This window comes from Muntiacus reevesi, chromosome 4 (assembly GCF_963930625.1).
Source record: "Muntiacus reevesi chromosome 4, mMunRee1.1, whole genome shotgun sequence".
Classification (NCBI taxonomy): Eukaryota; Metazoa; Chordata; class Mammalia; order Artiodactyla; family Cervidae; genus Muntiacus; species Muntiacus reevesi.
This window is the reverse complement of record NC_089252.1, coordinates 170,262,913-170,278,178: the sequence shown is the minus strand read 5'-3', so window position 1 is coordinate 170,278,178 and position 15,266 is coordinate 170,262,913. Positions and strand designations below refer to the sequence as shown.

Genomic DNA, 15,266 nt, shown 5'->3' with positions numbered 1-15,266 from the left:
CACTAACAGAGGACCATGGATGCCCAAAAGGACAAGAAAAATCCCTACATAATGGAGTAGGATGATAAAATGAAAGTGTTAAGATGCCCAATCCTGTCCAACTCTTTGTGACCCCATGGACTATAGCACACCAGGCTCCTCTGTCCATGGAATTCTCCAGGCAAGAACACTGGAGTGGGTTGCCATTCCCTTCTTCAGGGGATCTTCCCGACCCAGGGATCCAACCCAGGTCTCCTGCACTGCAGGCAGATTCTTTACCATCTGAGCCACCAGGAAGCCCAGTAAAAGAAGAAAGGAAAAAGAAGAAGAAAGGAAAGAGGACTGGATCAGTACCCCTCAAGAGAGGGGCTGAAGGAGTGGAAAGGTTCCTGCATCCAGAGAAGCCCCCTCACCAGCAGGGAGGTCAGCTGGGACAGAAGGGGAGCTTTGGGGGCCATGGGGGGAGAGTGCAGTAACTGGTCTACGGCAGATGGAACAGAGTGAGACCTAAACACATGGTCCTTGCCACAGCCCTGAGCCCCCCAACCTGAGACCTGTATCCGCTAACACACATAGGGACTGGGGGCTGGAACATGAGGTTTGGAGAGCAAACCCAGGGAGAAGACTGATGTTAGCTGCAAGGAGATAGCCTGAGGGGACGGGAGTGAGGAAATGTGCAACCCAGAGCACTTGAGGGGGAAACCCTGGCTGCCGTAGAAGCCAAGCGCCATTGTTGGACGAGGATGGAGCCACCGCTGCAGACTCTGTCCCCACACGCTGGGCCCTGCCTCCCTGGGCCTAAAAGAGGCCCCCACTGGCTCGAGCTCTCTTGTGCCCACGGCCTCCGCCCCGTGTGCCCGTTACTGCCAGGGCTCCCCCGACCTGGGCCCCACACCACCTGCTCACCTGCTCCTCCCCAGCCAGAGCTCTGTGCTCCACGGCAGCCTTGAGAGAAGGCGCTCGTGGGGTCCGAACCCCAGGGGCCGTGCAGCCACGGAGAAAAGGCTGAAATCTGTCCTGGCAGCGCACAAACCCTGAAATGAGACCCAGTGGCCAGGTTTGTACATTCAAGCACCTGTAGAGCATCTGAATGGGCCACGAGTGCTCCTGCAGCCAAGATGGGCCTAGTTTTAGCACCTACAGGTTTTGTGGGCACACACAAGGAGGGGTTGGGCCAGGCTAGAGCTCGAACTGCCCCTAAAGCCCAGGGAGTCCAATCCATGTACACTGGTATCCTGGGACCTGACTTCAGAGGATCTGTGCTGGTGGTCTGGTGAAAACACCATCTGAGAGACATAGGGTCAGGTGCCAGCGTAGCCACAGTCAAGGTGGGGCTGAGAGCAGCGCCAGCAACAGCGTAAACTGAGAGCTCGGTGACACCACGAAGCTCGTCTCCAGGTGAGCAACTCCGGACGAGGAGCGCCGGTGGTTTAGTCGCCCAGTCGTGTCCGACTCTTGTGACCCCGGGCTCTGTAGCCCTCCAGGCTCCTCTGCCCATGGGATTCTGCAGGCAAGGGTACTGGAGTGGGTTGCCTTTTTCTTCTCCAGGGGATCTTCCTCACCCAGGGATTGAGCCCGTGTCTCCTAAAGCTACTGCATGGCAGGCAGATTACTTACTGCTAAGCCAAGCTCACAGCCACCTGCAAACGCACCCCTTGACACGGCCCTGCCTATCAGAGGGACAGACTTGGCTCCACCCACGAGAGGGCAGACACCGATCCCTCCCACCAGCAAGTCTAGACAAGCCTCTGGGCCAACCTCACCCCCACCAAGGTGGGCAGACACGAGACGAAAAGGAACTATGCTCTTGCAGCCTACGGAAAAGAGACCATGAATGCAGAAAGTTAGACAAAATGGATGACAAAGAAATAAGTTGCAAATGAAGGAACAAGAGAAAAACCCACAAGAACAACTAAATGAAGAGGAGATAGGCAATCTACCTGAAACAAAAAGAATTCAGAGTGATGATAACAAAGATGATCCAACATCTTGGGAGGGTGGATTGGGGAAGTGGAGGCACAGATTGAGAAGACACAAGAAATGCTTAACAAACAGCTAGAGGATTTAAAGAAAAAACAGATGAATAACAATAACTGCAATGAAAAACACACTAGAAGGAATCAACAACAGAAGAACAAATTAGTGAGCTGGGAGACAGAGTGGTGGAAATCACTGCCATAAAACAGAACACAGAAAGAAGAATGAAAAGAATAGAAAAGAACAGTCTGGGACCATATTAAACACACCAACATTAGCATTATAGGGGTCCCAGAAGGAGAAGAGAAAGGGTCAAAGAAAATATTTGAAGATATTATAGTCAAAATTTCCCTCCCATGAGAAAGGAAGCACCCACTCAAGTCCAGGAAGTGTAGAGAATCCCATATAGGATCAACCCAAGGAGGAACACACCAAGACATATAGTACTCAAACTGAAAAAAAATTAAATAAACATAAAAATAGTAAAAGCAGCAAGGAAAAAGCAACATACAAGGGAATCTCCATAAAGTTTTCAGTTGATTTTTCAGCAGAAACTCTGCAGGCCAGAAGGGAGTGACACAACATATTTCGAGTGACAATTGAAGAGGAAAATTTACAACAAAGGATAATCCACACAGCAAGGTTCTCGTTCAGACTTGAAGGAGAAATCAAAAACTTTACAGACAAGCAAAAGCTGAGAGAATTCAGCACCACCAAACCAGCATTGCAGCAAATGTTAAAGGAACTTCTCCCTGTTAAAGGAAAGGAAATGTTCAATGAAATGTTAACACCTTAAAGCAACCTTGTACATATGTGGACTGCTAAATCAAAACCTCGTGGGAACAGCAAATCCCAAAACTACAGTAGGTACAAACACAAAAAAGAAAAAGTGGCCTTGCCTCCTGGTCCAGTGCTTAGGAACCCACCTGCCAATGCAAGGGACAGGATTTGATCCCTGGTCTGGGAAGACCCCGCCTTCTGCAGGGCAGCTCAGCCCAGGCACCGCTACGGCTAAGCCCACACTCTGGAGCCGACAAGCCACAGCTTCTGAGCCCGAGCGCAGCTAATACTGAAGCCCGCGCACCCCAGGACCCGTGCTTTGCAACAAGAGACGCCACCACAATGAGAAGCCTGGGCGTCACAGGGAGAGGGCAGCCCCTGCTCGCCTAACCAGAGAAAGCCCTCATCAGCGATGGGGACCCAGCACAGCCAAAAATAAGTAAATAAAATTGCAGAACAGAGAGACAAATAGCACGCGATATAACTTGCTTGTGGAGTCTAGAAACATGCAATGTACAAATGAACCTATTTGTAAAACGGAGATTGCGTCACAGGGGGCAAGGGGGAGAAGGACAGCTTGGGAGATGGGGAGTGACACGCAGACGTTGCTCTCTGTGAGCAGATAGCTAAGGAGAGCCTACTGTGCACAGGGAACCGTATTACCCTCCAAAATGACCTGTACGGGCTCCCCTGGGGGCTCTGACCGTGAAGGATCTGCCTGCAACGCAGGAGACCTGGGTTTGATCTCTGGGTCGGGAAGATCCTCTGGAGAAGGGAACGGTTACCCACTCCAGCCAGTGTTCTTGGCTGGAGAACCCCCTGGACAGAGGAGCCTGGCAGTCTGCAGTCCATGGAGTCACAAAGAGTCAGACAGGACTGAGCGACCAACCCTGAGCTGAACAGAGTGACCTGTGTGGGAACAGAGCATGAAAAGCAGTGGGTTTATGTGTCTGTGTAACCTATTCACTTGGCTGTACCGCAGAAAGTAACAGCGTTGTAACCTGACGATATTCCAATTTAAAATTAATTTTAAAATGATAAACAAAATTTTTTAAATTAATAAACAAAAGTTAAAAGATTGGCGCCTGGCGTTGTTCCCCAGGACTGAGTCTTCACTCCGTGGGATCTGACACTATCTCCAGGTTGACCGTGTTGGAGCATTGTTTGTTGGTGTGAGCGATCTCCCCCTCCACGTGTGTTGAATTGGGCCTAGAGCCTTTAATACAAAAGTCTTGGAAGTAAATCACCATGTAACCACAACGACACGGAGCTGTACAAAACTAAATGGAGAAAAACCAGCAATTAGGCCAAGGTCTTGTGCATTCAAGGCCCTCTTAGGCATCAACCTCCTTCCAATAGGAAGAAGAAGGCCAGCATTGCTTCACACATTCTCCAAACACAAAACCGGGAGTCGGATTTAAAGCTGGTCATTTGTCCTGGAATCCCCAGTCCTGCAGTTTTCGTCAGTCCCACCAGAGAGCAACCTTTCTGTATTTATGCTCCTGCTTGCAAAGCGCGTGTGTCAGGCAAAGCACGGGCCTGACTCTCAAGTCTGAACGGAAGCGTTCAAGACCCAAATAAATCCCCGGCTCTGCAAAACTCATCCCACTTTTAAACAGTCTAGGTAGATAATTTTGAAATGCTAACGTGATAACTCATTGAGAAAAGCCTCCAAGATTTGGGGTGAGGGTATTCTTTGAATCGTGAAAGTGTTAGTCGCTCAGTCACGTCTGACTCTTTGCAACCCCATGGACTGTAGCCCTCCAGGCTCTTCTGTCCATGGAATTCTCCAGCAGAAAACTGGAGTGGGTTGCCATTCTCTTCTCCAGGGGAATCTTCCTAACCCCAGGGATGGAACGCAGGTCTCCTTCATTGCAGGTGGGTTCTTTGGCTTCCAGCAGTAAACCAGACCCCAGGGATACTCGGGTATAAGAGCCCCACCATGGAGCTGTGGGCCCGAAAGTGCCCGAGTCAGGTTCTGGGAAGAGAGAAGGTTCACTGGGGCGAAGGACCTGCAGGAAGACGTCTCTGGCTCCATGGCCCTGTCTTTCCCCAGCCTTGGGAAAGCTGAGCATCTCGCTGAGATCTCCCACACCAACGAGCAACGCTCTAACACGTCCACCTGGGGCAGTATCAGATTCCACAGGCGAAGGCTCAGCCCTACAGAACGCCTCCCATCTCTACACCTCCAGATGCCAATCTTTTCATTTCTATTTATTTTTAACAATTTTATTTATTTTTAAGTGCTTTGTACCAGGATGGTTCAGGGTCATGGCCAAGGCCCTTGCACCAAGCTAAGGCAGGGAGCCTGAGGACGTCTCAGGCTGTTCCCTTCCATTGGGGTACAGAACCCCCATTTGGGACCAGTGGGCTGTGATGGGTGGCAGATCAGATTAATAAAAGACACCCACACATTCCTCCTTTAAGTGCCTTACGTACACTGCAGACTACTAGACCACCACTACAGAGGCTGGTAACAGTTGCATTACAGAAGAGTCGGAAATAAACATTTTCCCTTTATAATAACTAAAGCACCCAGTTAAAGCTCAAGAGATCTGGCTCTCCTCCTTCTCAGCTCCTATAGTAACTTTCCTTCTATGTTCCAACCTAGCAAGATCAAGGGCTGTTTGCTGACCCAAAGCCCTGCTAGCCTGTAAACTCTGTTTGCGGGTCACCATCTTATCCCACTCCCTGTCATAGGACCCAAGCCCAATATCTGGGGATACAAGAAGAGTAGTGCTACAGATGCATCCTTCTTTGGGGCTGGGTCTTTCCACAACCATCATCCCCATCTCCCTTCTCTACGGAGTAACAGTCAGGGGTTAATGTCTCCCAGGCCCATCCCGGAAATACAGAATATGTGGTTTTTCTTTTTTTTAACATGTATCTGTTTACTTGGCTGCATCAGGTCTCGGTTGCAACGTGTGGGATCTTTTTTGCATCACGTAGGACATTTCCTTGTGCTGCATGAACTCTCTTGTGTCGCTCAGGCTCAGGAGTCACTGCACGTGGGCGTCGTCGTTCCTCAGCACGCAGGGTCTTAGTTCCCCCACCAGGAATCGAACCTGGGTCCCCTACATTTCAAAGTGGATTCTTAACCACTGGACCACCCGGGAAATCCTTGTTCTTATCTTTATCTAATGCTGGTCTGTGAAAGTCTTTGAGAGCTAGGAACCATCTTCCAAATTCATCTCCTCTTTCAATCACTAAATAAATCTTCCCATAGTAACTGTATGAAGGGATGAGTAAGACACTGCTGGGAAAATTGATATGTGTACAAAGTAAAGAAACTTCCATTTATATATGACATAAGTGTGTGTATCGTGTGTGTGTGTGTGCGTGTGTAATACACCCAGAGAGTCAAGAAAGGGAAAAACCCATCCACCAACCGAGTACATCTCTGTAGGTCATAATACGTAAAGCCCCTTTATTGTTGAGGAATAGAGAGAGGCATCATGAGTGTAGGACGCTACAGAAGTTCCGGGGCGATCTGTAGTCAATGGTTACAGGCACTGGGGAGGCTCACAAGGCGGTTTCTGCAGCAAGGGGGACAGAGAGAAGACGGGGTCACAGCACAAGCGTGTCCCAGGGGCGGGGAGGAGGAAGGGAGGTAGAAGCGTGTGCGTCTAGGGGTGGGTGTCTTCACGATGTAGCCCAGGAGTCCAGGAGTGGAGTGCTGAGGACCAAAAAAAAAGACCAGATCACAACTCTGTCCTTAAAACTCCCACCAACCGCCCCCCGGGGAGGTGGGGGAGAACGGGAGTGGCCTCTGGAAGGGAGCAGTAGGGAGAATGGAAGCCTCAGCCCTCAGCTCTCCACGTAGCCTTTGAACTAGAGGCTTGAGAAACTCTCCCAGCTGCCACATGCATCGCACTATCCCCTGATAGACCCTGTGTGCGTGGTCTGAGGGCCCACACAGAAAGACGTAGTAGCAAAGTTCACATCATCCTGGCATCCCTATGAGCCGGGCATACACACAGCCCTGTCCAATGCACCTTGGAGCTAATGCTTCCCCGGCCTCACCCCGTCCCTCCTCCTCTTTCCAGAAACCTCCCCGAGGAAGGACAGGTCCAGGGATCACTTCCTTTTTCAGCAGTTTCACATGAATGAAATTAGGCCGCACAATGATCTGTGTTGATCCATCTCATCTAATCTTTACATGCCAGCCCCTGGGGGCCTTGAGTTTATTCTCCCCAGTACTTAACAGGTTCAAAACGCCCATCTGTGGTGAGATTACGAGGGTGGCAATTATGAGCCCAGTCCCTCCGAAAAAGCCTAGATTCACCAGAAAGCATTAAAAGTAGATTTCTATAATGCACTTGTTTCTGCCATTTGTATAAAATACTATGGCAAAATTGCACTGTAATTATCTTTACGGCCGATGCCTAACGTTGGGGAGAGTATGTCATCCAGATATAGCTGCCCGTATAATTATCTGGCCATCGGCAAAACTGAAATAACAATCTAATGAGAGCAAAATGATACAGTAAGTACCATGTAATCAGCAAGTTACGGTTATTACAGCTTTTTGTGCCCCGCGCCCGACACTGAATCGGGGGCTCAGTCGTGACTCGGCCCGGGAGTCATGCGCCGGCGGTTTCATGGAGAGCCAGCTCCACGTCCTCGGGTCTCCCTTGAGACCAACGAGAGGGGGTAACAGGGCCGCAGAGGGGGGACAGGAGTCTCCGGAAGACAGAGGCTTCCTGACCCCTCTCTCTGCCTCCCCCGACACCTTTCTCGGGAAGCCAGTGCAGAGAAAGCCATCGTGAGCTGCTGTTGCTGCATGTGGGAAGCCGGCGTCGAGGCAGACGGTTCCGCATTTCGACAAGACACTTCCCCCGGGGGGACTCACGTTCGCACACCAAGTGGAAGACCTGTCAGCCCACTCGGGCCTAGGGTCCGGCCCAGACAGCTCCAGGCAGACAGACCAGAGGCCACCGAGGCAGCCCTGGGAACTTCCCTACCCCTCGCAGGCTGCGACGGTCACGGCGAAGCCAGGGCACAGCGCTGTGTGCCGGGCGCGGCTCTGAGCACCCGACCCAGCGCAGAGCAGCAGCCCTGTGAGATGTTACCACCCCCGCTCTTCAGAAGAGGAAACGGAGGCACAGAAGGATATGTAACCTGGCCAGGGACACAGCGAGTGAGTGACAGATCCAGGATTCAGACTCAGGCCACGCTCTTATTCATTACTCCACACAGAGTCATTACGATACTCTATGGTGAACCCGGCAACCCAAGATTCAGGATGATCTGGACTGTTTCAGCCTCCATGGGAAGCAAAACGCTTCACGTGCGAATAAATTATCCAATAAAGATCTCTCCATCTTTTGCACAAATCACAAGAGCATACAGTACAAACAACAGAAGTTGCCCATCCAAGAAACCCCAGGGGAAAACCTCCCTTGGCTAAATCCCCCCACTCACTCCTGCTCAATTGTAAGCTGGGATCAGTGAGGCTGGAAAGAGATGAGAAAAAGGGGTATGTGTGTGTGTGTGTGTGTGTTTCTGTGTGCACACGCGCGTGTGTGTGCGGTCACAGACAGGCACACACTTCCAAGTGTCGGGATATATTTAGGGCATTAATCATGAGCATTAATGCCCACAGCATCAGAGGAAATGACCCTCTGGCAACGCCCCTCCTATCCCGCCGCATGCCCACAATCCCCTCTCCTCGCGCTAAGTGCCTACCTCATTCCACACTGCGGGGGTACTTGAAGGTGCCAAAGCTGGGGGTGTTTTCTTGGTTTATATCAACAGGAGTGTCTGGGGGGATGTAAAGGATGTAGTTAGGAGGGATTTTTCTGACTATGACCTTCACCCTAACCCAAAAGCAAAGGGCTGGCTATGCAGGACAGCTTTGGAAGGCAGAGTTAGGAAAATGTTCTCTGTTTGGGAAACGGGAGAGGGGGCAAGCAAGCCCCTCTGACCGTATCCCAGCTGCAGCAGGACCTTCTCAGAAAGGTCTGCCTGCTTTGCTCCTGGGGAGGGCTGGACTGTGGGTCCAAGCTGGTTGAGCAGAAGGGGTGGAGGAGCCCTCGCTGCAGCTAGGAAAAGTCCTGTCTTTCCCCCTGCTGGCAGACATGAAGCAGTTGCCTCCTGCTACGCCTTTGCAGCACCCTCGCCGTCCCCCATGCTCCTACCTGCCTGGAGGTTCCTCTTGCCCATGAGACCCACAAAGAAGTCATGCATGTCACCTGCAGAGAAAGGGCCAACACGGTCAGCCATCACGATGAGGGGCGGATACATTTCCCCAGACAGGCGTCCAGACCTCTGAGGCTGGCTCTGGTCCCTGTTCCTGCATCTCTCCACAGCTTGTCCCCCCACGGTGAGCAGGCTGTCCCCTTAGCCCAGCCTCTCCGTCTACCTCCCTCTCCCCATCTTTCAAGAACTCTCTAAAATTCGCCCGCCCAGCAGGTGCCTGATTTAGAATCTTCACAGCCACCAAGAGATCCTCTTGACTTGCACCACCGCGCCTGGGGAGGAAGACCTCACCAGGCCGCTCACACCTCCTCTGGCGCCCAGGGGCCGCTCATGCTCCGCAGAGGCTGACTGAGCAACTGCAGCTGGGACGCTGTTTCCACCCGTGGAACCGGGGCCAGCCAAGATAGTCACCGGGCCCCGCACCCGTGTAGAGCCGGGCAAGTGGGCAGCAGAGGTCGGGAGGGAGAGGGGGCTACTCACGCTTTCGGGGAAGTGGCGACTCCTTCGGACCTGTGAAGCAAGAAGAAGCATGTAACTGGGGAATGGGATCTGCAAAGAGACGATTGGACGGGGCTCAGATCACAACCCTCAGTCAGTCACGAAGCCATCTCTAGTCTCCTTCCCTCCTGGAGGATCTCCCAGGCCTATTTAATCTTCAGAATCCTGCCCCCCAAACCCCTTTCCCTGGGGTTGTATCCTACCTACGCTGGCCTTGCTCAGCATCTTGAGCAATCCATCCAGGGAGACCACGTGGCTATCATAGAGTCTCCGGAGCAATGATGGGGGCAGCTGGTAGAGATTTGAGTCCTTCTGGGGGAGAGAGACAAAGAGGGCCAAGGAGGAGGCTCACCCCCAGTCCTCTCACTCTTTTCCCACAAGAAATGGCCTCTTCCCGAGCTCATCACAGCTGAACCTGACATCCTGTTTCCGGATTTCCTCTGGTTCACACTAGAAGAGAAGTGGGCTTTCAAATTGTGGTCTGTGGACTAGCAGCATCACTGCTGGGAGTTTGTTAAAAATACCTAATCTTGGTCCTATACCAGACCAACTGAGACAGAATCTAAGTCTTAACCAGGCTCCCAGGTGATTCATAGACACAGCAAGATTTGGGAGGCACGTGTAGAGGGAACACATTGGGTATGCCTGAGGCCGACCAACTGTCCCAGTTTGCCCGGGTATGCGGGGCTCTCAGTGCTCATGCTGGGACAGTCCTGGGAAAAGCAGGACAGCTGGTTATGCTGTCCTCCAAGCTCAAAGGGGACAGGCTCCTGGGCACCCTCCCGACTCCTGCCAGCTCTCAGTGGAAAGAGCCTTTGGTTCTTTTCACCCTGGCACATCTGGAACTGGTCTGACCAAGGATATGGTTGCCCCACCAATCGAGTGAGCCAGGAATTTCCGAGGATTGTTCGTCAGACAGAGCTAGTATCCTCTGGTCTGTGCTCCGTGACTGAGCCACAGACAGGACTTGGTCCTGGGGACAGGTGGGTGTAGGCAACGGGGGCCACCAGCCATCCTGGAATCGCCCCTCTCTGCACTGAGCCCTGGGTGTGTTTCCCCCTGTTCTTTCCTTTTCCATGGGTTTCCGCTGTGATTTTCTCTCTCCCCGCTCCCCCCGTCCCAGATTTAGAATTTCAGAAGGCAGCATGCTCAGAATGAAGCCTCTTCTTCTCCACAACTGAACCCCATTGTAGCCCCGCCGCTGAGCAGGGGTTCTTAATCGTCTTGGGGGCTTCACACATGCCAACCTGGCTGCCCAGGCACACACACATCCTACCCCCGTCTCGTCCCAGTTTCTCTCATCCTCATGGACCTGTAGGGAGAAGTGCCAGGAAGGCAGCCTCTCTTTCACTGGACAGGAGGGGCAAGGTTGCAAAGCACAGTTGTCTCAGAGTAACAGACCCAGATATTCCGTCTCCAGCTGGAACTTTGGCTCCGAACACAGTGTCCAGCCTTTGGCACTTGCTCTGTGTTTTTTGAACTGGTTCTGGTCTTTTGGAGCTGGTGCAGCGGCTACCACCTGCAAGGTTGCCAGCCCATCATGCCTTGGGACACCCCTGGACAAAAGCTGATGATGTCTCTCTTTGCCCAGCCCACAGCTTCCCACGCAACCACTTCACCAAATTGTTCAAATACTCTGCGCACCTCCTGTAATGAGATGCTAAACAGATCCAAGCTGGAGAGGCAGTTAGACTTCACACGCTGAATTTGTAATAAGTTCCACCTGTAATCATCTTAAAAGCACTCGTACCAATGTAATTGCTGTCTTTTCAAAACCTTGAAAAGACTTCCTCCTTGTTCTCCCCCAGTACCCCTATTCTGACAACTCCTATTCTTTTTCTTAGAGGAACTTCAGAAATTGGGGCCCAACTTGTTTTGTGGTTTTTTGTTTCCTATCCTGACTAAGCAGAGGCTGGAGGAGGACATGGGACAGGAGGAAAGAAAGGGTTGGGATCTTAGGAGCCCCTGAGGTTACTGGGGGTGGAAGAGAGGGGATAAGGGAATTCACGTGAATTTTTAAAACCACATAATACATAAGACTGACAGGTAACAAAGAATACAGACAACTATTTGGGAGAGAAATTCTGACTGTTTCATACCATCCAGGGAGTGGGGAAGATCTGCCCCCTGCAAAGGGGCAGAACCTGAGCTGGATTCAGGGAACATGCGACCACCTTATCCAGCGCCATCCACTCACCAGGTCACCAGACAATCAGACAAACACCGTACCAGCGGGGCCGCTCTTACATACAAGGTGTCAAAGACAGGCAGAGGGACAGAGACGCAGACAGACGTCCTGGGAGAACATGAGGCCCCCAGAGAGGCAGGGCAGGCCAGCTCTCTGGTGGATGAGCCAAGTGACTCCCCACCCGCCCAGCCCACCTTCCTCCCTACAGAGGTGAGACAGGCAGAGCGCGGCCCCATGATGGTGCCGGTATTCTGCCGGGTGGGCAAACCTGAGGGGCAGCCTTACCCTGCTGAGACCCCCACCGGGCGCCACCTGCTCCTGGGACTCCTCACAGACCGCACCGAGACTGCGAGCCGAGCTGAGGGCCAGGATGACTGCAAACAGCAGGGCACTCCGCATGATGCCTAGGAGGGCAGAGACAGGACGGGGGAGGCGGGGGGAGGAGGACAGCACACAGGGGCAAACGCAGGAGGCATTCGCCCCAGCCCCCGGCTGCCCCACCCCAGCCTTGGTCGGGGAGAGCCTCTGAGCTGGAGGGGCTCAGCCTCCCTGCTCCCACCACATGTCCCCCCGTCTGCACCTGGCAAGGAGCAGTGGCGCAATAACGCCGGGGGCTCCAGCTCCCAGGGGAGATAATGGACTGATGGGACCTGCACGGGTCTATTTCGTTCGTCAGCTGGAGGAGGGATCCTGAATGCTATTTTCCAGCCATAGATACCCTAAGACTTAGGCCAAAACTTTCTAAATATTGGAAGAATCCATCTGCACCCTCAGGCTCCAGGCATCACTACATCAACCCCTGTCGCCTCTTCCTGCTCACCTGCCAGCAGCCCACTCCCTGCTCAAAGGCGGCCACCTCTATCCCCTCCTGACTCTGCCCCCGTCCTCTGGTGCCGACTCCCATCCATCCAGCATTCTCTGGCTTGTGCCTACCTGTGGAGCAGCTTGGAGCCCAGGACAGATGGTCTCAGGATCGGGGAGCTGGCCGGAAGCACTGCCCGCTCCCCACAAGCGCTGCTGGTGCTGCTGCTGTGAAGAGAGAATCGGAGTGGAGGGACTGGGGAATGTGGCAGGAACTCGGGCCCAGCTCCCAGATAAAGGCTCTGGGAGGGTCTGGGGGAGCCGGGGGAGGGGCTGAGAATCACCAATCCCAGGGTGGCTGGCAGGGCGGGAGGCTGGTGGGGGTGAAGGGGGACACAGGCTGCAGACACGTGCGCGCACACACACACACACACACACACACACACACACCACAAACCCAGCAGTGAGCTGAGGTTATCCAGCAACTCACAGCCCAGCAGTCCTGGAGCTGGGCGCACTAAGGATGATGTTGCTTACGCAACTCAATAGATGAGGTCCCTGGGCTCTTTCTCCTCCATGTCTACCCACCAGCTCTTTGCCCTTTAAACTTCCAGCCTCAACTGCCAGGCCAAACCAATTTCGGGCAGGTCCTTCTCTGGCCCCCCCACCACCACCAGGATGAGCAGGATCCCGTCCCGGAGGATTGGGAGGCGAGTCAGGCACCCCTCTAGTCTTCATGTGTCCCTCTGTCCTCCTCCCAGCTGGAGCTGACCCATCGCACTGGCCCTCAAACCTCTTAGGGTCAGCACTTCTCCGCAGTGGCTAGCGCAAAGCCTCCAGCGTCTGCCTCCCTCCATCGCCTCCCCAGGGCCAGTGCTCCTCCCCCGCCCTCCCACCCCATTTCTTGACCCCTGAATCAGCCTGACGTTGTTGCGTCCTTCCAGGGTTCTCACTTCTATCCTTCCTGCTGTCATCTCTGAGAGGAGGAACAGAACGCCAGGGCTAACTGTTCCCCTCGCCCCCGCTCCAGCACTGATCTCTTAATTGCTTCTTTTTCTCCTTCGTTACGTTTATCCCCCACTCTGTCTCCATACAACTCAGGCATCTTCTCCCCTGAACGTTCAAGCCTCTAGTTCATGCCCCACAGTTGAGAGGCTTCACTGTGCTCACTTCAGCCCCCCGAGGCAAGACAGCCCCAGGGGAGGGTCAGAGTCAGGGTCTGAGACAGACCCAGAGAGAAAGAACGCCGCCGGAGATAAGGGGAGGTGAAGTGAAAGCCGGCTTCAGAGCAGTCGTCACTGTCAGTGTTTGTTTATAATGGAGGAAGAATTTTAGCATCTGCAAGGTACTTCAGCAGGGAGCGATTCAACTGATTTTCATCACCTCCACTGTGTGAGCGGGGAACATTGCTATTTTCAGACGAGGGAACTGAGGCTCAGAAAGTTCAGCCACACGCGTCGGGACAGGTAGCTCCTGGAGAACGGCCTCAAATCCAGGCGTTTCTCCTCCCAACCTCCCCTTCATTGTACTGCGCTGGTCTGTACTTTGACCAGCAAGGGGAGAGTTAGGTCCCCCAGAGGGGTGGGGGTCCACCTCCCCAAAAGACCGGGTATTCTTCTACATCTTGGGATTTGGAAGAGAATCATAGCTCCGGTGCATATTTATTACAACGGTTACCGCTCACCAGCACCTTTCCCAATCACCCTATTTAAAGCTGCTACCACTAGGGACTTTCCTGGCGGCCCAGTGGTTCAGTCCCCGGTTGGGAAACTAAGGTCCCACATCCCTCTCAGCTTGGCCAGAAAAAAAGATTTTTAATAAAATTACTGCCACTCCATTCTCCATATCCCCTCATTTCTTTTCTTCATACATTACATCAAAAATACTAAAAAGGTACTCAAAGTCTGTCGACCTCACCTCCCACCAGAATGTCAGCTTAACAAGGGCAGGGACTTTTCATCTGTTTGCTGTTGGATTCCTAGCTCTATCATGTTTGGCATATAATAGGTGCTCAATAAAAATTTATTTATAAAACAAAAAAGGTAGCCTGAGTCCAGCTTCTTGCATTGCCGCCCACAGTGTGAATCTCCCATAAAGCCTCTCGAGCGTTGCTAGAGTCCTGAAATGTTTCTTTCCCCAGCCCACCCACCCTCGGGCTTGGGCCAGACTAAGAAGTCATTCTGGCTGCACGGGACTCCAGGTTCATCCCCAGGTGAGGGTAGCAGCTAGGTCTTGTTCCTGCGTGCTCATTCACTCAGTGTCCGACTCTTTGGGACCCCACGGAATTACATGAGAGGCCGCTGGGGCCTCATGTAATTACCCAGCTAATTACATGGCTCCCTGGGGAAACCATGGCCCCGGACTCAGGGTTGGGATAAAGGGCAGAAGGGGAAGGCTGTCTACATGTAAATAATATGACTGGTTCACGCCTTTGAGAAGTTCAGGTGCTATTTTTAATTGGACCTGGACATCTCCCACCTCCTCCCCTCCTCTCCTCTCACCAATCTGGAAAAGCAGGTCCAAGCCATACAGGTTGGAGGGAATTAGGGGTGCAGGAGGAAGAACATATTAGATGAGGGCCAAGGACTAAAGTCTCCTGGGTCCCATCTCTATGTCAGCCTCTGCCCCCCACAACCCCATCCAACCCTGCCTCCACACGCCCTGGCACCAGGGAAGCAAGGCTTCAGCAAAGGTCCAGCATGAATAATGTCCTTTGATGATTTGGCATCTCACAGGATGGGAGGAGCCAAAGGTCGGGGGGAGCAGGGAATGGCAGGGAGAATGGATCACCCCTTGATCTCTGGGATTAGCAAAGACTTGAAAGAGCTGGTGCTAAGTCAGA

At 52.8% G+C, this 15,266-nt stretch overlaps 1 protein-coding gene across 1 annotated transcript; it reads right to left on the bottom strand.

The window, feature by feature from the left end:
• Window positions 1-8,425: 8,425 nt before the first annotated feature.
• On the bottom strand, window positions 8,426-12,022 carry TAC3 (tachykinin precursor 3). The gene is made up of 5 exons (XM_065932204.1): window positions 11,909-12,022; window positions 9,639-9,747; window positions 9,418-9,447; window positions 8,877-8,930; window positions 8,426-8,499 (listed from the first exon to the last, which is right to left on the bottom strand). Exons 1-5 carry the CDS (start codon window positions 12,020-12,022, stop codon window positions 8,426-8,428), a joined length of 381 nt encoding a protein of 126 aa, XP_065788276.1.
• Between the last annotated feature and the right edge of the window lie 3,244 nt (window positions 12,023-15,266).

What these genes read in the sequence shown, in the direction of transcription:
- TAC3 (XM_065932204.1), bottom strand. Translation starts at nt 12,022, where the DNA reads ATGCGGAGTGCCCTGCTGTTTGCAGTCATCCTGGCCCTCAGCTCGGCT. An exon ending in GCTGAGCAAGGCCAGCGTAG is followed by an intron (nt 9,448 to 9,638) that starts GTAGGATACAAC and finishes CTTGCTTCACAG; the next exon opens with GTCCGAAGGAGTCGCCACTT. An exon ending in GTCGCCACTTCCCCGAAAGC is followed by an intron (nt 8,931 to 9,417) that starts GTGAGTAGCCCC and finishes CTTTCTCTGCAG; the next exon opens with GTGACATGCATGACTTCTTT.